Source organism: Cheilinus undulatus, linkage group 18, assembly GCF_018320785.1.
Source record: "Cheilinus undulatus linkage group 18, ASM1832078v1, whole genome shotgun sequence".
Taxonomy (NCBI): Eukaryota; Metazoa; Chordata; class Actinopteri; order Labriformes; family Labridae; genus Cheilinus; species Cheilinus undulatus.
This window is the reverse complement of record NC_054882.1, coordinates 6,234,641-6,252,728: the sequence shown is the minus strand read 5'-3', so window position 1 is coordinate 6,252,728 and position 18,088 is coordinate 6,234,641. Positions and strand designations below refer to the sequence as shown.

General features: G+C 38.3%; 1 protein-coding gene across 2 annotated transcripts in view; it reads left to right on the top strand.

Moving 5' to 3' along the window:
• Nucleotides 1-1,235: 1,235 nt before the first annotated feature.
• loxl3b (lysyl oxidase-like 3b) overlaps nucleotides 1,236-18,088 on the top strand; it is a 42,241-nt gene continuing 25,388 nt past the window's right edge. The window contains exons 1-4 of one of the 2 annotated variants that reach the window (XM_041812363.1): nucleotides 1,236-1,502; nucleotides 9,704-10,048; nucleotides 11,944-12,107; nucleotides 13,806-14,023. In XM_041812363.1, the coding sequence (XP_041668297.1) occupies nucleotides 9,712-10,048; nucleotides 11,944-12,107; nucleotides 13,806-14,023 (719 nt within the window). In that variant the 5' untranslated portion in view covers nucleotides 1,236-1,502; nucleotides 9,704-9,711. The remainder of the gene's footprint in view (nucleotides 1,503-9,703; nucleotides 10,049-11,943; nucleotides 12,108-13,805; nucleotides 14,024-18,088) is intronic. The other variant, XM_041812362.1, reaches the window with a different exon arrangement.

Sequence of the window (18,088 nt, the reverse complement as noted above, 5' to 3'; positions counted from 1 at the left end):
CGCTAAATTACCGGTGTTGTAGTAAAACTGGTGACCTCGCTAACTGGCGATGTTCACCTGAGTGCGCATGTGTGATGCTGTGACGTACAAATTTGCTTCGAGATACAGACGCCTACTTTATTTAAAATGTAAAAATATGAAAGTTAATTATTTAAAAAAAATCTCTACTTGAATTTATGAAATAGTAAATCATAAGTATATATTAAGTGAAATTATGTGATAAAAAAAAATCTAAATTATGAGATAAATTAAAGTGATTCATATTATGAGATATGAAGTCGAAATTATGGGATAAAGGTGCAAATTATGAGTAAAAGTCGAAATTATTAGATAGTCATGACAGTGAGACATGTCAAATTGTAAGTTTTTATCTCAGTTTACTTTTATCAAAATTATGAAAATCAGTATTTCAGATTTTAATCTCATAAATTCGACATTTTACATGGTGATTATGAAGTTTTATCTCATAATTTCGTCTTTTATGTCACAATTATGACTTAATATCTTATGATTTGGAATTTATTGACTTATTTATTAATTCAGAAAATAACCTAGCTTATATATTTTATGTTTTACGTGGCGGAAATTGGCTTATGTTCTTAGCAGCTTGTTTAAAAAAAACAGTATAATGCAACTTTTTGCGGTCTGCTGTATGCTCACAACCACAGACGCATTCGGCTAGAGGTCACCAGATAGCATGGTTACCAGTGAATTCAGTACACCTGCGTTTGTTCGACGCTCCTTTTGCCAGTCTCGACTTTTACCTGATTTTTTTCCAAGGAAGGACGCTATATGAGCCATAACAAGTTTAATTATTTCATTAAATACAAGGTAAATGGAAAGAACCCAAGGTTTTCATTTTATTTTTAGGCTTTCGAAAAGTTAAATTCCATTTTCTTGTTAGATCTTGATTAAGATTAATAGAAGTACAATGCACATTTTAGTGTGAAGTCACCTCTGCTTCTTATCCTGCCCAGATTTCAGGTCAGGGAAAGTTTATCTCATTCAGATTGCAGTTAATGTGTTTTAAAGTATTAGCTGCTCTTCAGTTGAATCTGAGGACACGTTGCGTTTTGTCAGACACGTAGGCTGAGAACGAGAATAAGCCAGATTCACGTTTTTTGGCATTATGCAAGCGGACATCTGCCCGTTACAGAACGATCCATGAAAGAGTTAGTGTCTTTCCAGGGAATAAAACCAGCCCCCTTCAGTCCTGCACCCTCCTCCTCCTCCTCCTTTCCCTCCTTCTCGGTGAAGGCTGCACAGCTGGCAATTTACAGACAATAACGCTGGAAGGAGTAATTGGCTGCTGGGTGGACCACTGTCCTGCAAATTGGACCCGCGATTGATGAAGAAGATGAACTAGCAGACATACAAGGATATTTATTCATCTACCATCACTGGGGGTTGGTTTATACCTTTCTGGATCACCAGAATCCAAGAGTCAGTTCCCCCATCTCTCCACTGGAACCGTTATAACCTCCTCATACTGGACACATAAGGTAAGGGACAGCTGTTCAATTTTGACTTTGTAGAGAGCTAAGAGAAGGAAAAGAGGCTGGAACTTCCATCTTTAGCCAAATCTCCACAGCAAAACTATAATTTGTTAAGAGAAGCATGTCTGAGACAGTATATATTAGAATTTGGTCCTGATTTTACAAACTCAGCAAGACAACCTTGATGAAAAGATTGCTTTTCCTAAATCCAGACTGTCTGCCGCTGTGTTTTGGTGTTTTCTATCTATAGTCAGAACTTGCTCATTCATTTAAAGAATGCTTAATACTGCAAGTGAAAAACTTGGAAGAATGCAGCAACAGGACTCAAAATTAGTGCAAAAAGCCAAATAATGACTTGCGAAAAAGTTTTTTAGCATACAGGAATCCCTTCTTGCATTTTCATGTGATGTATATTTATGGGGCTGGCTTATAAAGCCACTTAAAACAACTCAGATAGTTCTATTAAGGTTCAAAGATTGCTCCTTTGTTTAGAAAGGAATAACAGCATGTTAAAATATGTTGTTGGATTTCTGTATTTTTGCACAGCAGAACAAATTTTGAGTGACATGATCCCTCTCAATAATTAAAGCTTGCAGAAGATCTTGTTACTTTCTAATGGTTGGATCCCTACATTATATATAAATTTATATTTGTCCAGGTAATCTGCAGCTGTTTCCAATAAAATATGTGATAAATTGATCTGCTGATTTAGGTTTTCTGACGACTAAACAGCTAAATAAAGACAAATGCTTGTCATACTTAGATAGCACCATAAATATAAGAGAAACTAGATGATAAAGCACCTTAAAAGTTGGTTTTGAAAGCTTTTAAATAGTCCCTCATTAGAGCGTGGTGCTGTTAGAGTTCTCTGCTGTGTTTGGAAAGGATTACAACAGAGCATTATGGTTTTCGGCTGCTTTTACTTAACAGCTGGGCCGGCCAGAAAGCTTACAAAAGCTTATTACTCCCCTAGGATTTCTAGGAAATCTTAGCATGCTGTCTTCTTTCCATTTTTGAGTGACTTTCCTCTATACCTTAAACCACATTATTCATCTGCTGCTGCCATTTTTCCTCATGATCCATCGTCTCTCTTTGATGTGGCTCACGCTCATGTTGACTAGTTTACAGATAAAGTTTCTCAAAGTTCCTCTGAGGTCAACAACATGCTTCCAGAAAGGCATGAAAATCTTTTCCTGTTCCCCAGGCAGGGAGCTTTCACTCCCAGCTTGGTTCAGTCTACCAAATCACAGCAAGGTACAGACCTCTGGTTGCAATTAGCCAAAGCGTTCAGCATGTTTTGGCGCGTACATGCAGAGTCTCAGGGTTGGATACACTACTGAAACGCTGCCTGGGTGATTCAAGCTTTTAACAAGACCTGATCCATGAGCACATTGGTATGGAGGATCCCTGCTGATGTGAGGAAGAGTGATAGGTCAAGATGGTTGTGGTTGGTTTTAATTAGAGATGGGCTGATATGTACTGTAAAGGATGGCCTTTTTCATTAAAGCATTTTAAGGGTGACCTTTTACTTTCTGCTCTAGGGGCTGACTGATTTTCAGAGCTGATCTTCAGCATTTGCCTGATTAAAAAGAGCACTACTATGGCTTCACTGGAGTTATGCCTTCCCCTCTGGCTCTATTTCCACTCTGCACAGTCCCACCCACAGAACTATCTGATTGGCTGGACATCATAGTGCTTATTCATCTTTATTTGATAATATTTAATAATGAAATAGTCAATTTTTGTCTGCCATGTTTACATCCTATCACATTCTGTAAATATAGCACTGAAATTACTTAAACTATGGCTCATTTTCACCACATGCCAGATCCAAATATCAGTTGTCAGTCTCATGAACTAAAAATTAACACTGGCTAACTCCTGTTGTCTACACCTCCTGTTGTTTTGTTCTATTTTAAAGGCGGAGAGGATATCTTAAGGAGGCTAAATTATAGTTCTGAAACCACTGCTACAATTTCAATATTTTTCTTGGGTTCGTGGCAGAACAGCTCAATCTCAGCACTTCATCATTCCAGCTATTATTGGTGCATAACTCATGGTCTTCACTGCTGCAATTTTGGGCCCACTCAAAGTTCCCACCCACATCTTTTACACCTATTAGTGCTGGATTCAGACAGAATCCAGCAGACTTCACACTTTAGAGGTCGTTTACCAAGCTTTTTTAACTTTTATTTTACTTTTGATAAGTTGAAAGAACGTTTTGGCCAGTCAGTCAGCTTTAGGCAGTTATTTATTCTGGATAACTTTCTAATAGGGAAATTTATGAAATAGGTAACCAATACCTGCAATTAATATGCATTTACAGTAAAAATATAATCTTCAGAAACTTGAATTCTACATTTAAAGAATGTAAATCTGTCATTCAGTGAAGCGAGGCAACTTTTTCCCTTTACCCCATCACTTTATTGTCAGTTTTATGTTGCAGCCTGATGCTACAATCATTTATGCATGATGACAAAAGTGAAAATAGAATGTTAGAAATGTTTGCAAATTTATAAAATGAAATTTTACGATGACAGACGTATCTAGACTCTTTACGCTACTTAGTTGAACCTTTGGCAGCACCTACAGCACTGATCATCAACTGGAGGCCCGGGGGCCACATCGGGGCCCCCACAGCTTCCCATCCGGCCCACAGAAGCTTGATTAAATTCAGGAAAATTGCTGAGGAAAAAAAAAATCTATATTTAGGGTTTCTTTTCTTTCTTTCCTTTTATGATCCCTACAGATATTTAAGTAACTCAAAAAATCAGTGAGATTGAAACTTTTTTTAAAGATTGGAATAATGTTTGATCAGTTTTGCAAAAAAAAAAAAAAGACTGTTATTGACCATTATTAGCAAATAACATGCATAGCAAACTTACTTCTATTAATTCCTGATTGAAGCAGCAGATTTCTGCATAAATGTAACAGTTCAGGGGGTTAAGAGTTTATTTTCCACTGCCTAAACAAAAATATCTTTTCCTTTCACTTGTTTTTCACCAATGAGGATGCAGCATATTCACATCAAACTACATGAAATATATGGCTTAAATATCTCAGTCGCCCCCTTGTGGCTTGCTGCAGTATAGGGATTTAGTGAAGAGGGACTGAGTTCACTGCTGGAGGGCTAAAAATAAGGCACATTTAAAGAAAATACATTTATTTAGACAAAGATGTTTCCTTTAACATGGCAGCCCTCACAGTTTCTGCATAGACGTAAGCTGGCCCTTGTGCGAATTTAGTTGATGACCCCTGACCTACAGCCTCAAGTTTTTTTTTTTTTTTTTTTTAATCTGACGCAAGAAGCTTTGCACACCTCGATTCAGGGATTTTCTGCCATTCATCTTTGTAAATCTTTCAAGCTCTGTCAGGTTGAAGAGGACCAATATCTAGAATATTCACACAGTTGTACCTTAGCCATTCCTGTTTTGTCTTGTTTGTGTGCTTAGGGTCACTGTCATGTTGGAAGGTGGACCCTTGACCCAGTCTGAGGTCCTGAGCGCTGCAGAACAATTTTTCATCGAGGATATCTCTGTGCTTTGCTCCGTTCAGCTTTCCCTCATCCCTGCTGCTGAAGAACACCCCCACAGCATGATGCTGCCACCACCGTGCTTCACAGTTGGGATGGTTTTGGACAAGCAATGAGCAGTGTCTGGTGTCCTCCAGACATAATGTTCAGATAAAGGCCAGGCAGTTCAGTATTGGTTTAATCAGACCAGAGACTGTTGTTTCTCACAGTCTCTGAGTTCTTCAGGGGCTTTTTTTTTGCAAACTTCAAGTTAGCTTCAAGTGTATTTTAAAACATTTGCAGGGGTTTTAATCATACAGCAAACCACCCAGTCTGAACTTAAAGAGGGTTCCTGACCATGTTTCTTGGTATATAAGTCCCTTTAAGTGTGCACCCATATAGGTGGCAACCTCCTGTGCTGAGTTATGAAGTAAATGCTGATTGTGCAAAACCTGCATCCTCTTTACCAGAGTAAATGCAACGATATGAAATGTCCTGGCTTGCTGCAGTGAGGTGAGAGGTCAGATTATCCCTAGATTATTTCAACTACGTTCCTAAAGAAGGCAAAACTTTGCTCCTTTTCTTAATAATCTATGAAAGTAAAAGAAGAGTCTATGGGTTTTGATATAATAATTGGACAAAAGCAGCTATTACATGACATTGCTTAGAGTTCCCAGAAATGGTACTGAGCATTTAGACATTGTTATGACATTTTCTATTAGTTTGAGTGGCTATTCTTGTAGGCAGGTAGCAGATTGATATGATAATTAGGTGCTGGTTTTACTTGGTTGTTGGAGCAGGCATCCATATGCAGAGACTACAGTCTTCAATGCACTGGTTACAGGTTTGAATCCCGATCCTGGTGCTGTTTTTTGCACGTCTTCCCCCTCTCTCTCCTCATATTTCCTGTCTCTCCTCAGCTATACTTTCTGATAAACACAAGAAAGCCCCTCCAGAAAGTAACATGAATAATAATTGATTGCAGCCCTTTTTTTATTCTAAGGTGCTCCAGAAATAAAGCACACACTAAAAGTCTTTCGCCTCATTTGAAAGAAGCAGGAAATGAGTCCTTAACTGTGATGGATCATTGAATCCACAGAGGTCACGTGTGTTAGTTAGTTCCAAGTGAACGGGAGGAGCGCTGATTAAAAACAGCATCTTTTCTCCTAATGTCTTCCTGGTGTAGGGGTGTTAGCATCTTTTTTTTTTTACTGGAGTAGATTTCATTTCCACAGCCCAATCTGCAGCAAATTTACAAAATATGTGCATAAAACCATGGCACCACTGCCTCAGTTCAGACAGTAGCGAGGTTTTTAAAAGCTTCTAATGCTACCAGGCTGACTAAGGCTTAGTGTGCGTCCTTCAGGCTGTGAAATCGGACTCAGACGATGCAGTCAGTCTCTGACATGTTTTGGAAAGTGCACCTTAAGTTTGTGGTCTCTGTACAAACACATCACACTACTGTATTTGTGTCTCTGGAGGAACAACCCCCCACTTACTGAAAGCAAAGAGGGAGTGAAGCTGTCAGAGTATCAATAGCCGGCCTATGTTAGCATTCAGAGCCTGACAGAGCTGTACAGGAGAGGAAAGTGAGTAAAAGTGGCTTGTTGTATCCCAAAGTATGAATGAATACTCCTCCAGACAAACAAGGCTTGAATTATCCTTGTGTCTGCTCATTTAAACCGTCCATTATCACTTTGGCACTGAAAAAAATGGAGCTATGAAATGGCACAAACATACTGGGAGGGTGTTAATTTGATAGAGCTAGACATTCATGTGTCTTTTGTCTGTGGGTCTGATCCTGTGGTATATGAGGCCTGCGTGTTTTTAATGTTCCCTGTGATTCTTCCCCACATCACAGTCGAGTAAACACTGACCAGATGGTTTGAATCAAACTGTCGGAGCAGCTCCACACGGTCACATCAATCCATCCTCCATATGTTGAGCATATTTTCAGCTCGTCTATCTGAGCCTTTTGGTTTGAGCTACAGCTATTTATAAGGTTAAGTGTGTCCTCGCAGACCAGAGAGACATTTAGGAGTCGCCTGTAGTCCTGTCTCTGGTATTATTTCAGCACTAAATGGTACATAAAGATCTGTTTCAGTATGGAATAGGCGTTGTCTGGTTTAACATACATCTCAGGAAAGGACTGTGCTTTTCTACTGGTCCCATGATTTCATTAGAATTATCCTGCCAACAACTTGATTCGCATCAGGATGGGTTGCATCCTTAATTTTACTGTTATGAAGACAAGCAATCAGATACAAATAAACTACCCTGTCTAAATGTCTGATTTTGGACTTCTTATGCCTTTATTTATAGAGGAGGACAGAGTCAGAAACAAGGATGAGAGAGGGGGCGTGCAGGACAGAAGCTTGTGGCCAGACTCCAACCTGGGCCATCCGCCTATGTGAGGCGCCATCTAAACTAGGGCTGAACAATTTGGGGAAATTATCTAATTGCGATTTTTTTACCCAATAGTGTGATTTCAATTTAATATGCAATTATTTCGTAAGTTCCTCATCTCATGCATTTTACAACAAAAAAAAAAGAAATAATTCTAAACTATGACCAACACAATATTAGATTAAAGTAGGGCAGAATAATTAAAAAATATATAAATTTAATGTTTTTTACTCATTTTGCAAATTTGAACTGTTGCATTAGAGGGAATGATAACTTTTATACAATTCTCTAGGGCTGTAGTCAACCAAAGAAAAACTATGTCGACTAAAATTGCACCACCAGATCATCAATTAATCGATTGGTCATGGGATGGACCAAAATCATCCTTTCTAACAAAATGTTGACACACCACTGACCTTTTCGACATGTTATCAATTAATGGGAAACGGAGTATAAACGTGCTTTACCAGCTTTGCTCTCCTCCAAGGTGGGAGGGTCCTAGTGATGTTGTTTTGACTTTCTGGGTATTTAACCTGTAATTAATTACCCTTAAAGGCACAAGTAAATCATATTTGAATAGTTATATTCATAGTTGTTTTTTTTGTAAATTATATTTCGTAACACTAGATAACTGCAAAAATAAAAGCACATGATGTCTCCCATCTCACCCCTGCAAAAAATGGATTCTTCCAATTAAAGGAGCATGTGCGAATGTTCGACCAATTGGATTTTGGTCGGAAATGAGGTCATCAATCAATCGACCGAGCGACTTAAGGCTGTCAGCCCTACAATTCTCATATTAAATAGGAAAAACATACAAAAATTAAGAAAATATTTTTTTGTAGACTGTTCTAAAAATATGGCACTAGAATGAGTGCATGATATGTAATGCACAACATCTCTGCTGCAAAAAAAGTTCTAAACTGGTATTTTGACACAAATTTCAGGTTAAAGAAATATTGCATCTTTTGCGATTTGAAAACTGCAGCAGGCCATATTGGGATTTAGTCTGATTTTTGAATAATTTCCAAGCCCTATTACAAATTTAATGAAAGAGAAATGTGCAAAGTCTTTGGCGATTAGAGTCCATCATGGCGACTTTATGTATTTGAAGCAGTAGTGAAGCAAACGGCAGGAATAGGATACCCCCTATGGAGTCTAGACACTGGTGGTGGTGTTGATGAGAGCAGACTTCTGAGACGCTGGACTGGGAACCAATGAGACGGCATGGAGAGTTGGACTGATGTATGCAGAATGAGATGAGCAGGAGACCTGTGAGGACCTGGACTAGACGCAGATTAACTGAAAGGAGGTGGCTAGGGTGGAGGAGGGTTGCAGTGTTCACACCTGATGACTCGCTGACTGTGAAAGAGAGAATGACAGATTTAAAATCTGAAAGGTGTATGATGATTGGACAAACAAGGTTGTGGCAGAATCTGATTAGAGATATGCGATACGGGCGAGTGATGACTAAAGACTGAGCATGTTGAGTATATTGTAAATTATCTGCAACCTTTCCACAGATGCCTGTAAACATGTAGACCCCAGTCCAGACCATGTTGGTCAAAAGCTATCTCTGTCTCTAATCCAGACACTAAAAATAAATGGATCTAATTTGTGACCCTTCTACAGGAAATTCCAGACATAATCCAGGGTTATATATTTTCTGTGAAGAGGAATACAATTTTGATAAATCCATTTTCTGCTATTATCTCAGAGAGTTGGGTAAGAAGATTGAAAGCACTCACATGTCTGTGGGATTACAGGCCAGCAGCCTGTCAAATTAGCATAGCATAAACAGGGAAATACTAGAATATTATGCTACCAGTGCCTCTATCATGTAGTTGGTTTTAGACTAAACCTTAAAATCATAATTCCTTGTTAATCTTAGTGGGCCAGTGAATGAACGTCATCCCCACCATATTGGATTTAGACTTTATTGCTTTGAGTTTAAAGCCTTTTCATTCACTTGCCAGGTTTTTTCCATTATATCATAAAAACTAAAATGGATTCTGACAGGCCCTTAAAGCCATTATGATACTTTCCGACAACCAAGAGACATTTTTTACCCTTGTTCTCTTTTTTCTCTCTGGTTTCTAACCCAGAAAGGTGAGGGTGTTTTCTCTTCAATATAGCATAGTTTAAATGTTTGCTCCTGTCAGATTCACCCATCTATCATCTTCTAAACAGAAAATATGTAAAAAATCCACCACAGTGGATCCAGTAACCAGTGTTGATTTCACAGGATGTTTGTTTTTAGACTGGTGTCTTTTCTTTTCTTCCCTTGCAGCTAAAACAATGGTGAAGTCCCGTCACAGACAACAGCTAGCATTCAGCCTTCTGTTTGGGTTGTGGTTACCCAGCTGTTTAACCCAGACTACACCGTCAAGCACAGCCTCACCGACACCCACGCCTTCACCGTCCTCCCAGCCCCAGACCGAGCGGCTAAAGGTCAGACTGGCTGGATACCCACGAAAACACAACGAGGGCCGGATAGAGCTTTTCTACAAGGGAGAGTGGGGAACCATCTGTGACGACGACTTCTCAATAATAAACGCCAACGTGCTCTGTCGCCAACTGGGCTTCGTCTCAGCAACAGGATGGACCCACAGCGCCAAATATGGCAAGGGACAAGGTAAGAGTGACCTCAGCTGCTTCCTGAAGTTCAGATATTATTGAATGTTAAAAAGGTTAAGAGGCTTTTTTTAAACTGAGTAAAGCATTGCCTATGTCAATGGCAGCCCCCAGCTAAGCTATAAATAAAAAATGATGCAGCAGGTAATCTTATGGTTGTGTTTTTGCAGACTGATCAAACTTTTCATTATCTGATGGCAAAAAATATACTTTCGATGTATTAACTTGTTAACTGTGAATGAGAAAAATCTTCTTAGTCGTTTAGCTCAGCCTCACACAGCCACTAGTAGACTTATTTTTTATTGTATGGATTGTACCGGTTTTTCTTCTACATTCAAACCACACCTTTAATTTGATCAATATTTTCAGACAGTTTGCCCTTTAATTTTTTTAATACGTCATCCCATACTTCTGGACGTTTTACCCTTTAGTTTTTGTGATTTTAATCCAATATTTTTCAGACATTTTGCCCCTTTCATGGAGATTTTGTCCAGTAGTTTTTAACATGTTGTCCAACATTTTGAAATATTTTTCTGGTATATTTGAACATTTTGACCTTCAGACTGACTGACATTCTATCCTTCATTTTTTTTTCAATATTTTTTGACATTATATCAAAAAATTTGGGGGGTATTTTGCCCTTTATTTCTTTACATTTTGCCCAATATGTTTTTTACATTTTATCTCAAATTTTTGGGCCATTTCACTCTTTTTTTTTTGAATACTTGATCCAATATTTATTGTATGATTTTATTTATTTTTTTATTCTCACACGTTTTGTCTTTTTTTTTTACCTTTTTACCTGCTTGTTGCCCCTTTTTGGACATGAAAAAAGAAATATTAAACATGTTGCCCTTATAGTTTGATATTTTATGTGTCTTTTCTGCTCTTCATTTTTGGCAATTTCATCCAGCATTTTGGGATTTTTTTGCCCTTTAATTCTATTGAAATTTTACCCCTTATTTTTTTGACACTTGACAAATTATTTAAGGCACTTTTCACTTTTGATTTTGGACATTTTCTACAATAATTTTGGACATTTTTATTAATTTTATTAAACATGTTCCTATTCAATTTTGATATTTTATCCATGCATTTATATTTTGGATGTTTTGTCAAACTTTTTTGGACATTTTGCCCTTTAACTTTTTGACATTTTGTAAATTATTTTAGGCATGTTAACTTTTGATAAAAGACATTTTATACTTTAAGTTTTGGGATAAAAATTTTGGGCATTTTGCACCTTGACACGACATATTTTTTTACACCTTATGTTAAACATTATGTCCATCATGTTTTAGGCATGCTGCCTTTTTATCTATTTATTCATTTATTCATTTGTGACATTTCATGCAATTTTTAAATTTTTTTACATTTCAAACTTTTTTACAGGTATTATTTTTCACACTACACTCATATTTGGGAGTTTTATTATCAGATGTGAGAACACCTAACTGTTAGAAAAAACATTGGTAACTCATATTTTACATATACATTGAATTTGTTACCTAAATCCTCTCACATCATGCCGACATATTTCTGATATTTTATAAAATGTATTTAAAATATTTTAAAACATATTTTTCTGTTAACCAATATTTAAGGCTGCAATTTTTTTCTCTAATTTTTCACTTCTTTGACCTCAAAGCTGCCTTAAAATTTCCCAATCATCATACTTGAGTTTATTTTTGACAAGTCATTTAAACATAAATATAAACTTAACTCTTGAACTGAGCCTCGTGTCTATAATAGAAGCCGCTGTGGAGAATTTCCTACCATAACTTTTCAGATCACTGAATTCACAAGCGCCCGAGTGTCACTTCCAGTCCTGAACCCAGTACAATCAGGGGCCTGGGAGTAAACTGGAGCTCCACTTACAGTCTGCTGTCTGTCCAGGGAAAATCTGGCTGGACAACGTGCTGTGTGCTGGAGGAGAGAAGAGCATCGAATTCTGCAGACATCGCGGCTGGGGCAACAGTGACTGCACTCATGACGAGGACGCCGGAGTCGTGTGCAAAGATGAGAGGATTCCCGGCTTTGTGGACCCAAATGTTATCGACGTAAGTCACCAAAATACATTTAAAGAGACTGAGTAATGTTGTTGCAGTTAAATTATGTTTAGAGTTCATTAAGAGGCTGTTACAAGCCCATAAAGTGGGCTTATGTTTTACAGCTGCTGCTTCATAGCCTATAGACTATATGGTTAAACCCACGTGGAAAACATTCAACGCCTCAGTGCAACTCCACCTGTAGCTACCACACACATGGCATTGATAAGCTCTGCTCCACCCTGTGTTGGAACCCGTTTAAAGCAGCAGCCCTTTAACTTTACTGTCCTGAGGCGATGCAGCGTGTGCTGTAAACTCGACACCTTCCCTCACAGACTGCAGCTTCAGTCTGGGTGTTTGTGGATAAGAGCAGGTCGTGACCTCAGGCTCTCTGGTTCAGATGTGAAATTCTGCCCCTTCAGCAGAACTTTTAGTCTAATCTCACTGGGTTAATTCACTCAAAGTCAGCAGAGACTTGTGTTTTCTGTTAGCCAAAGGTTTAATGTCCATTGTGTTGTTGTGAAGTGATAAATAGCTGCATGGCAGGAGTGAGCAGATTTGATAGCACAGCCAGCTGTCTCTGTCAAGTTTGTTTCTCAAGAAGTTCTGTGTTTTAACATTGTGGTTGAGTTTTAATTACATTTTCTTAAGTGTTTTTGCACTAAATGCTTCTTAACTCATCTTTTTGACAGTTTTACTTATGCAGAAAACTCCTGCACATTTCCCAAGTTTGAACTCCTAACAGCCACATTTCTACCCCAACTTTGACAGCATTTAACAGAGAGACACATAGATGATGTTTTGTGTGAAATCAGGATAAGCTGCACGAATGCAGCGGTGGATTATCAGGAAATTTCATGATATATATGTATATTATTTTGTCCACCATCTTGTATATATTACGGGTAATAAAACTATGGCATCCTTTGTGCCTCATGCCCTGGATCCTGAGACTCCCTTTGCCTCCTGTCCCACAAGGAACTCATCCACACAGACCACAATGAAGTGTTTTTGTAACTGGGTTATGTGTCTGTGTTACACAAAAGAATATAATGAAGAAATAAAAGTTTTCTTAGGAGTAAGTGGGCAGACTTTCAGATACTCTCACTCTGAAAGTTGCTGAGAGTCAGATTCACCCTGATGTGGCCTCCAGACCACAGCCGGGTTTTTTTTCCAAATAAAACTGAAAGGAAATGAGTCACTGCAATACTGACGATCACAGAGAGTCACGTTTACCTCTTATGAGCTTTTATGCAGAGCATTTGACCCAAAGTTTCTCTCCGTAATGGGTCTGAGTCATTGTGAGGTCTGTTTCTCTCATTTAGGAGTCTCACGGAAACGTGCAGGAGTAAGCAAATGAAATAGGGATCTGTTTAAGGAAAACAACCCCTTTTATTCCCTCCTGTCACCAATTAGCTATAAGTTGAAGTCGAACAATATAAAACTGATTTACCTTTTGAGGATTTTAATGAGGTTAACAGAAAAACATGCAAAGAAAAGATGTTTGCTTTAAAGATGGCTACTTCTCTGTTTCATGAAATGATTGTTTACTGTTATCCATATCCTGTAAATACATATTTAACACAAATCAGTGGTATTTTACTAAAGAAGAGATGCAAAGATAGATATGATGAATCTTGAAGCAAATTTGAACTTTGAATTTTTTAGAAAAATTAAATAAATTTTTCTTGGTTACTCATCTCTGCTTAGGCTCACGTCGATGAGAACAAGATAGAGGAGGTGCGACTCCGTCCCGTGGTGGCCGTGGCCAAAAAGAAGAAGCCAATCACAGAGGGCGTGGTGGAGGTGAGGTACAAGGACGGCTGGGCGCAGATCTGCGATCAGGGCTGGACGATCAAAAACACACGTGTGGTCTGTGGCATGCTGGGATTCCCACATGAGAGGAAAGTCAACAAGAACTTCTACAAGTGAGTGCTCGACTTCAACCAGAGTTCATTTATCTTTTTCTATAAAAGACTGGCATGTTTAAACCACTCTTAAATTAATAAGAAAGCCAAGGACGCGAGAGGCAGTCAAGATGTTCTGATAAATTAATTCTGCACCAAAAGGCTGCTTTTCTGGCACCAACACAGCTTCTATAAATTTTAGATCTTTAATCTCTCATCAATTGAAAGCAGTCAGTACTTTGTCTTTGCGGCTACAGATACAGCTTAAAGGAATGGGGAAAAAAAGGTGTTTGTAAAATATAAAATGATGTCCAAAAATGTAGTGTGATTGCTGTTTATATTGGAGTGACTGTATATAAACTTGTCAGCCATCTTTCAGGACTGCAGCTTCACATCAGAGCTCATGACTGAAGTCAAAGCATCTGTAGCCTCTGATTGTTCTCCTCCGATCCTTCTGTCTTCCTTTTGAAGATGTCTTTGTTTTTCTTTGGCTTAACATGACAGAAGCTGGGATTTGGTGTGCGGGGTCACATGTTTCATGTTCTCGTCTGTGTTCATCACTTTGTGTAGGAATTATGAACCACTGACAGAGATGGAAGAGGAAGAGCCAAAGCTGGCTTATCACATGTTTTCACATCTGTTAGAATTATTGACAAAACATATGAGAGACATCAATATGATAGCTTAGTAGATTCAAGTTATGGTGGATTGGTCTGGAAATCCAAGAGATGTATGGGCTTATCTTGGACTGTTAGTTCTTGTTCCGACATTTGAGTTTGACTAATTTTGCCGCCATTCATCAGATAGGCCGTGATAGATAAGTGAAGTCCCGGTGAAGTTCCTTTTTTATAGTTCAGCTCCACAGTCAGTGCAAGTCATGGTTTAAAAGTCATGTTTAAAAGCCTTTAGATGGCTACTAGTTATGGAAAACGTCGACCAATATGATAGATCAGAAAATTTCTGATCTATCATTTCTGATCTATTCATGCTCTACACATTGTGCATATATACAAGTGTCTTCTTTTTAAAATAGTTTAGGAAAATCCTACTTTTCCATTCAGTGTATATGATTTTCTTGATCAAAATGAGAATAACATTAAAAAATGTATCATTCCTTCAGTATAGCAATCGATATTAAATTTGCTATACAAGCCAAAATCATGATTAGATTTTAAAAAAATCTCTCATCCCTTGTTTAATTTATCTAGTATTGAATTGGTTATAATATAGAATGATTTATTGCTTATGTTTGTTGAATATTAAATAAGATGAGAAACCGTAAAATAATCGCATATCAAATCGCAACTGCAATATTGAGGGAAAAATCACAATTAGATTATTTTCTCAAATCGTTCAGGTTTAATGTATAGTATATTGAGAGATGTCTAAATGAGGGGGCTGCACACAGACTATCTAGTAAGCACCTTGGGGTCTAGTGCCTTAATTCAGGCTGGATCAGACCTTGTGAATTCTGCAAGATTTTATCTGTCATTGCAGGCCTGACTATGAAAGCTGAGACCGACACACACTCTAGTAGTGTGACATAATCAACAATGAGTCTATAAGATCCCAAATGACCCAAACTCGACTAGACTGGCACATCAGAATTTGTCTTAATCTTTTATTTAGTTTGACACCCTGACCAAAGACATGTTTTTCCTGATTTTGTCCAGTAGAATAGCATTTTTCCCTAAATGATAATTAACATATCTCTGTATCTTCATATGGCAGATTGACATTATACCTTTCCCAAACTCAGTTTTTGTTTCTTCTGGGGGACCTTCTGCCTATGTCCAGTCAAGCTAGCATAGCTAATATTCATAACAGTATTTAGCCAGGCTAGCTGTCTAACTTTTGTTGACATTACCACATTAGTACCTTGAGTTTTATTCAGGATAGCCATCCTTTTGTCCTCTACATAAGGACTAGTCCACAGTCGTTTCTTTCCAGAGAGCCAGCATCACAAAAGCGTGACTGACATTTCTTAACCAGCCTCCCCAATGAGCCCTGAAGTCATGCATAGTCCCAAAGACAGACGTGGCTTCAGCATTAAGACAGTTGGTTAGGATCAGTCCCCAGTCTGTCGACGAACACAGGACAAGATTTCTGTTGCATGGTCTGAAATGGCGTCATTGCAAAGACAGAAAATCAGTCATCTGATCCTGCTGTTAAGGGCACCAGAGCAGTTTTCAGGAAATGATCTGCTACAGCTCAAGCAGCAAGTACTGATTTCCATACTGAGACATGAACTGACATTGCTTCATCCCTTAAGTTAAACTAACTGATAAATAAATAATCATTTCAGATTGGAATAACATCAGTGCTTAACATTCATAAAAATATGGTCTTCAGTGTGATGCACTTTAGGCTGCTATTAGTGAAATCTTCAGGGTGTATTTGTGTCTTAAAACATGGAAAAAGGAAAGGAATGTTTGAAAATTCAACCAAAACAAAGGTCAGCAGTAGAGTTACATCACTTAAGACCTTTTAACCGTTAGAGTATCCCGCCTCCCACAGTATCAGACCCTGCTGTGGTATGTGAGTACAGTCGACTCCCAGACCTCCATTCTCTGTTCCCAGTTTATCCTTCCAGTATGACTGCACACATTCCTGGCTGCAGTCCAGCTGAAGGCGTCTTATTCATCCCCTGCAGATGGTTCACAGTAGTACGAGGGGAAACGTGTGTTTTCTCTCAAGTGTGTGTGAAGGCTGAAGCTCTGGGGAATCGTCTGGATTCGGGGTTGTTCTTTGTTTTCTTAGCTTTTTTTAGTATGTTCAGTCAGAATGTTAAAGTGTAGGAGACTGAAGGCAGACAGTGAGCTTTCACTGTTGTCTTACTCAGTAAGAGCATAACCCAAAGGTCTTGTAGCGCTTTAAATTAACTGAATCAAAGCGAAATGCTGCCATAAAGATGTTTGACCAGTGCAACTTTACCACGTTTATTTTGTGATATTTTAAAATCATCCTGTCCCTAAGTTTGATCATTTTCCACCAAAATATGCATGTCAGCTCATCAGTGAGAAATTATGCACCTTATCAGTTGAACCCAAAGAAAGATGAATAATCTATGAGATGTTTTAAGGCAGAAATCACTTACTTAGAATTACTGCTATGCTACACTGCAAAAATTAAGACAGATATTTAAAACAAGGATACAAATGAATGCAACAGTACCTGACATGTCATCCTTTTTATTTTACATTTCTGTGTAAAACTGTACAAAAAGAGGCGCGATTAGCTCAGTTTGATGGAGCAGGTTCCCAGTAAAAAAGGCCACAACCACAATGAAATTTAAGCTTGGTCAGAGATCCAAGGGAGTCAATTTGTTGCTGTACAGTTACTGTAAAATCTCACGGTAAAATAAAACCTCACTAACAAGCCTTCAGTCTGGTTTTTATAGTGGTACCAAAAGAAGAACCAACGCCAATCAAAGGGGCAACAAGACTGGTAACAACATTTACTTTGATCAGCGTTGGATAACCATGACCTGGATGACTGAGAACCTACACACAAAAGAAGAACCAAAACAACAGATGAAGAGTTGAAAAAAGTGACGTCAGAATTTATTAAACAACAATTTCACTTTGAATATTAAAATATATGAAAAATAAGTGCCTTAGGTCTGCATTAGGCTTAGAATATATACTTAGACCTTGGGTCTAGTGGGTTTACCAACCTTCTAGGACCTTTGTTGTCCACCCAAAAAAATAGTTGTAGGTCTTTGGTGATATAAGTTATTCACTGATGCACCTTGTGTTCTGTTGAGCCCCATGCTGTTTTGGGGAAGTGGGATCGTGAACGCTTCCTTCAGAGTCTTCTGGCCTGGCTGGATTCTGCTCCTCATATCTTCATTTATCTTTTTGGGGTGATGATTGCCAAGTGGCTCCTCATGTTACTCGTATTTCCCTACAAGTATGTCACCACAGTCTGGCAGTGTCTGCATATTTTTTTAGCATGTTTGCCACCTTTTCTCCTTTCTCGTTTCTTGACGCCGAGAAACCAAAATGCTTCTACACCTTAGATTTAAAAGTTGCTGGAGCCTCCACATCTCTAAACTACCACTTGTAGTATTCACCATTTACCCGC